This window comes from Cicer arietinum, chromosome 3 (genome assembly GCF_000331145.2).
Source record: "Cicer arietinum cultivar CDC Frontier isolate Library 1 chromosome 3, Cicar.CDCFrontier_v2.0, whole genome shotgun sequence".
Lineage (NCBI taxonomy): Eukaryota > Viridiplantae > Streptophyta > Magnoliopsida > Fabales > Fabaceae > Cicer > Cicer arietinum.
In genome coordinates, this window is record NC_021162.2 from 45,025,551 (window position 1) to 45,032,486 (window position 6,936).

Here is a 6,936-nt window from a genome sequence, read left to right on the forward strand (position 1 = left end):
TACCATTGAGTTTGTCATTTTAATATATAGTCTTAGTATTTTTACTTTCTATAGTAGTTACTTTGTAATATTCACTTTAGTGCAAGGTTATTTGTCATTTTATTTGATTTCCATCTTTGGTGATGGCTATTGTTGATTGATGTTCCCTAGTGTTACTAGGAAGACTCTAGTGTAGCAATTAATCATTATAGTGAAAGTTTTGACAATTTGTCTGCATAGATAGAAAAAAATATTTCATATTATTGAGATAGTTATATTTAGTTTTTCCAAACAAGAAATACTAACATCTTTTTCATTTTCAAAATAATTGAGAGATAATCGAAAGTCCACTTTGAATGACTTGATTTGATTAAGATATAAGACTATAATTTGATAATCCAATTATTAATGTAATTAACATACATTTAAAGCTTAAATAAAATTTCCAAGTGCTCTATAAGTCTAACCAGGCTTCCAACCCGCCGGGATCACATTCTTTGCTACAAATATCTTCCCAAACTCAATTGTGGTTAGCCTAATAGAAAATGGTGCTCTTAGTAGTGACTGTTTATTATATTTCCAAACAGCACCCCATGATTGTTGCATTGTAACCCAAGTGTAGCCAAATGCTTCCATAAGTTCAACTTTTTTAAGATCACCATCCCCATTAATAACAATGTTACGTATAGAAATAAACAATTTCCAAATTATGTTGATAAAATCTAGTAAAAAAAATTATGTTGATAAAATTTTAATTTACATGTTAAAATTGGAATTTATTTTTGTATCTTGAATTTTGGTTGTTATTATTTTTACTTTATTTTAGTAATAATAATTTTATTATAATTGTTATTTTGAGGCAGTAGTTGTATTAATTATTAGCACCTCATAACAAGAACCACAGCCTTTGCCCGATTGATAGATGAGAGGGCTTCCGGCTGATATCATTGAAGATGATGGAGGTTGTCCAACAGCTTTTCCATATCCACAAGCACCACCTACATAATCATCAAATATATAGTCATTGAATTTTTTCAATTATGGAATTTAAAACTATATATATTAATTTTGTATATATATATTTACTAAATATACCTTCACTTATATCTATTATGGAAGAACAAAACTAATTGGTATAATTAGAATTAGATGAAGTAACATTAACAACTTTGTTGGGACTAAAACAAGAGGAAGGGGTCACTAGTAATATTGAGAGTGAACCTACAAGGATGAGTATATGAGAGAATGCACATTTAAGTGTATGAGCCATATCTTCACAAAACCACTGAGATTTTGTACGTACACTATGTGGTTATGGGAATAAGGCTAGTCTGATATTTATAGAGAGAAATGGCTCAATTTTTTTAGTTATTTGACTAAAAATTACAAATTACTCTGTACCTATTCTTTTAAATGTTTAATTTTAGTTTTGAAAATATTTTTTAAAAATTACTTAATTATATAAATTTCAATAATAAAATGAGTTTTATTTATTAAAGTACATTTTATTTTACAGAAAAATGGCTCTAGAATCTTTTTGATTAATTAGAGGGAAGTAAAGAAATACGATTATTCAAATAAAGGATATATTGTATCTATTGTATTAAAAATACGAAGATATGTTCTAAGCTCTTTCATGCATCCTCCACACAAAATTGATGATATAGCATCATTTGAAGGCCCTTCTAAAAAGCAAGAAAACCAATGCATTCAAAAATCTATTGAATACATACTTAAATGATGATGTACATAAAGGTATTCAATTAAATTAAATGGCATTATTTCAAATTTTCAAGGTTTTTAAGTGAATATATTTCAAAATTAATAAATAAAATTAACTAAATAATTAGATCAAAATTTAAATATCCGTAAGATCCAACTCAACAGGAAAATGTTGGAATTATAAAATTAAATGTCGTGTCTAGATTTTAAATTCAAAATATCACTATTGTTTACGAATTTCTTTATTATTTCATTTTTAGATAAAAAATATCCAAATTTTTACAATTGCTTTTTGAAAAACTTATAATTCTTAAATAGAATGTTTTTATAAATTATGTTTTATAAACTTATAATGATAATGTTTTCCTTAGGCTAAATTACATTCATGGTCCCTTAACTTAATTTCAGGTAACATTTTAGTCCTTTATCTTTTTTTTATCCCGATTTAGTCCTTTATTCCTAACAATATCAAATAAAGTATGAAAATATGAGTTTATTTGAAGATTTGCATTACGAATTTGATGAAATTTGTATTATATTGAAGAATATAATTAATTTTATGAGTTTTGATTGAAATTTTTTTTGAATTTTTGTATAAAAAAGGATAACATTGTTGAAATTTTAAAACATAAAATATCAAATTGTCACTAAAAATTAAAATAAAGGACCAAGTCGGGAAAAAAAAAAGATAAAGGACTAAAACGTTACCTGAAACTAAGTTAAAGGACCACAGATGTAATTTAGCCGTTTTCCTTAATACCAACATAGTTTATATAATTTTTCTTGCAAAAAACATACGTGGACCCGTGCCATTCATGGGATCATTTTCCTCTCTCGTACATCCTTACACAAAATTGATGACATGGCATCATGTCAAGGCCCTTCTAGAAAATTAATAAAACTAATCATCCAGAAAACTATTAAATGCATACGTAAATGGTGATGTACATAAAAGGCAAAGAAGCAATATTTTAAATTTTAACTATTTTAGGTGAATATATTTCGAATTTAATAAAAAAAAACATTATAGATATAAATAGTTGACTAACATGATCACAGTAAAATATAAATATTTAACTATCTAAAGCGTTGGCGTCATACTAATCGTTATGCCTCCTCTTTGTTGGCAATGTTTTTCTTGTAATCTCATCATCTATCTATACATGTAGTGTGCAAGCAACTACATGAGAAACAAATGAAGGCGGCCCACCATTTTAAAAGATATAATTAAGCAGAGTCGTGTAAATTAAATGTACATCAATATTCAAGCATATAACATAGTATATGGACAATGTTTAAATATGTATTTGGTCTCTGTAAATATAACAATTTTTTATTGTAATTCTGGTAAGTTTTTTTGTTTGGATTTACTTTCTGTAAAATCAGATATGGTCAACTTTGGTCCCAAACGTCAAATCAATATTAAAAGAATAAAGAGTTTTCTAAAACCCTTAAACCCTTCTTTTAATTTTTATTCATATTCTCTTTATAAAATATCACTAACTCTTAAATGATCAATAAATAAATTTATTAATTAATAATATAAAATATTTTAATTTTTAATATATCATAAAAGATGATGTGTTAGTGTGTATTTATAGATCGACGTGTCATTATAGTTTATTAGCTTTTTTCTTAGGGACCAAAACCGATTGTGTCTGATTTTACGGGGACTAAATCCAAAAATTACATTTTATAGTGCATCTTTTATGGCGCTTATTAAATACAAGCGCTGTTGTAAATATATTTTAAAAAAAACGGAGGATATAACAACGCTTTTTTGACAAGCGCTGTTGTAGGGTCATATAGCGCTTCCGTATAATGTTTACAAGGCTTTTACAACGCTTGTTCACAAGCGCTGTAAAATGAAGCGCCCTCACATAACGTTTTACAGCGCTGTAAAATATAGCGCTCCCACCTGATGTTACATAGCTTTTACAACGTTTTTTGGACAAACGTTGTAAAAGACTTGCGCTTTCAAATAATTAAATGACCTATTAGAGCGATTTTGTTACAAGCGTTGTAAAAGCCTTATAAAAATTATTTACTTTAAATAAATAAAAACAAATTTACGAACCCTCATCTCCTATACTCTAGGAACCGTCTTCTCCTCTACGTATTGTGCGGCCATCTACTGCTCCTCCTTTATAAAAAAATTGGATACGTTGTCTCAGGTACTGTATTTATTAATTTGTTGTTATCACGAAAACTAATAAATTGTTACATAATAAATCATATAAAATCTTTTCTTTTTTGAAATTTTTTGATCTGTTCTGTTTTGAAATCTTTTTTGTTTTGGAATTGTTACATAATGGTTGATGTTATCAGTAGCTTATTATTTTTGTAACTGCATTTATATAGGTCATATAATATGGACTAGAAATGGATGTCTGTCAATCGATTGTCAAAAGAGTATGAAAGTGGAGTGAAGGAGTTTGTTGAGTTTGTAGTGAAGAATGCAAAAGATCCAAATAGAGTCGTTTGTCCTTGTTTAAAATGTTGTTTTGGAAAACATGTTAGAGAAGATGAATTGGAAGGACATTTAGTATGGAATGGAATTGATCAAAGCTATACATGTTTGATAAGACATGGTGAGAAAAAAAAAGGAAACATTAATTTTGAGAATGGATTGACATATGTTTCAACTGACTTCGATACAGATACATATGAGCCGAACCGAGTTGAGGAGATTACAAAAGCAGTTGAAGAAGATCTTTGGGATTGTCCTAAAATGTTTGAGAGTTTGTTGAGTGATGCAGAGAAACCATTATATAATGGTTGTACTAAATTCACAAGACTGTCGGCGATATTAAAGTTGTACAACTTAAATGTGAATAATGGATGGTCTAATAAAAGCTTCACATAATTATTAACACTCTTAAAAGATATGTTGCCAGATGATAATGAACTTCCGAGTCGAACCTACGAGGCTAAACGGATTTTGTGCTCTATTGGCATGAGTTATAAAAGGATTCATGCGTGTCCTAACGATTGCATTTTATTTCGAAATGAATATTAATTATTAAAGGCGTTTCCAAAATGCAATGTCTCTCGATATAAGAAGAAAGAATCTACTCCAGCAAAAGTCGTGTGGTATTTTCCTATAATACAAAGATTTAGGCGCATGTATCGCAGTGAAGAAGATGCAAAACACTTGACATGGCATGCAGATGAAAGAATTAGAGATGAAAAGTTTCGACACCCTGCAGATTCCCCACAATGGACAAAAATTGATCACGACTATCCTGAATTCGGGATAGAGTCAAGAAATCTAAGACTTGCACTTTCTACTGATGAAATGAATCCACATGGTCTTCAAAGCATCTCACAAAGCATGTCGCCTGTGATTTTGTTGATTTATAACCTACCGCCATGGTTATGTATGAAGCGTAAGTTTATGATATTGTCTCTGATAATTTATGGACCCAAACAACCGGGGAATGATATCGACGTATACTTGACTCCTTTAATTGAAGATTTAAAACTTATGTGGGAGACAGGTGTGGAAGTTTACGATGGGTATAAGAAAGAATGTTTCAATTTGAGGGCTATGTTGTTCGGCACAATTAATGATTTTCCAGCATATGGTAATTTATCAGGATATAGCATTAAAGGTCAGTGTGCATGTCCTATATGTGAAGAGAGTACAAATTGGATGCGGTTGAAACATTGTAAGAAGAATGTGTTTCTTGGAAATCGTAGATTTTTACCTTATAGTCATCAGTATCGTGGGTGGAGAAATGCATTCAATGGAAAATCAGAGGAAGGTAAAGCTCCTTTAGCACCGACTGAATATCAAATACTTGAAAAAGTACAAGGTTTGACCAATAAATTTGGCAAACCTTTTGCGGGAGAGCTGGTGAAAACTGGGTGGAAGAAAAAGTCAATTTTCTTTGAATTGCCATATTGGAAGTCATTGTATATAAGACATTTCCTCGATGTGATGCATATTGAAAAAAATGTATTTGAAAGTGTTATTGGTACGTTACTCAATGTTCCAGGAAAGTCTAAAGATGGCGTCAATGCAAGATTGGACTTGGTCGATATGGGAATAAGAAATGAACTGGCTCCAGTAAAGAAAGGAAATCGCACATATCTACCTCCAGCCGCTCATACTCTATCTAGAAAGGAAAAAATTGTTTTATGTAAATTTCTACACGAAGTTAAAGTTCCAGAAGGATACTCTTCGAACATTAAAAATTTGGTTTGTATGAAAGTCAAGACCAAAACCTACTTTACAAAATATGGCCACAATTATCTTTGTAGCTCATGTTAAATGAGTGATGTAAAATATTATATTTTACTAACATATGTGTGTGTGTGTGTGTGTGTGTGTGTGTAAAACTACATGTTTTTGATGAAGACAAAGATCAACAATTATGGTCAATGCAACAAGATCAAAAAGAAGATCAAATATCTTCATTAATAAGCTTCAAATCCAAACATTAAATGTTAAAATGTAAAGGTATATGATACAAACCAATATTTCAATTACATGAGAACAAGTCATATTTACATATGCATTTAAAGTATTTTCAAAAAGTCAAAACAACATTAACAAAGTCTTAAAAATCATATTTTTGACAAAATACATAAGTGTATTCGAATACAGCATCTTGTATTCGAATACAAAGCAAGTCAGAAGCAAAAGTCTCAAAGTTGTATTCGACTACGACTATGTGTAGTCGAATACACATCAAGTCAGTGGCCAAAATCCTCATATATGTATTCGACTACAACCTTCTGTAGTCGAATACAAAGTAAGTCAGTGGCAAATTTTCACTAATCTGTATTCGACTACACACATGTGTATTCGAATACAAGGTGTAATTTTTGAATATTTTTGAACGTTACAAAGAGGTGTATTCGAATACACACATCCTGTATTCGAATACAACTGGAAGCAATACAATTTTTCAGATCTCGAATGGCTCCAAATCATTGTATTCTTTCATCAAACCTCTTGGATCAATGGCCACGAATCTGAAGAGATGCTTATGGAGTATAAATACCCCATAACTTCAGATCAAACAACACACAATCCTTGAATCAATACTTTGAACAACTTTGAACAAATTCTGATTTTTTACAAAGTACTTGCATTTCATTTTCATATCATTAAGAAAGGTTCTCAAGTACTTGAATTGTTACTGGATTGTTTATCAATATACCTTTCCTTATTCTTATTCAAATCATATTGTATCACTTGTAAAAGAAAGGAATACTTTCTTAAAA

The 6,936-nt window shown here is 29.8% G+C and overlaps 1 protein-coding gene across 1 annotated transcript; it reads right to left on the reverse strand.

Moving 5' to 3' along the window:
- Nucleotides 1–441: 441 nt before the first annotated feature.
- LOC101503844 (putative expansin-B2) lies at nt 442–1,249 on the reverse strand. The gene is made up of 4 exons (XM_012712100.1): nt 1,201–1,249; nt 1,075–1,086; nt 879–977; nt 442–701 (listed from the first exon to the last, which is right to left on the reverse strand). Exons 1-4 carry the CDS (start codon nt 1,247–1,249, stop codon nt 442–444), a joined length of 420 nt encoding a protein of 139 aa, XP_012567554.1.
- Between the last annotated feature and the right edge of the window lie 5,687 nt (nt 1,250–6,936).

Coding starts and splice junctions, on each gene's coding strand:
- LOC101503844 (XM_012712100.1), bottom strand. CDS start 1,249: ATGGCTCATACACTTAAATGTGCATTCTCTCATATACTCATCCTTGTA. Junction 702..878: donor TCAATCGGGCAAAGGCTGTG/GTTCTTGTTATG, acceptor TTTTTTTACTAG/ATTTTATCAACATAATTTGG.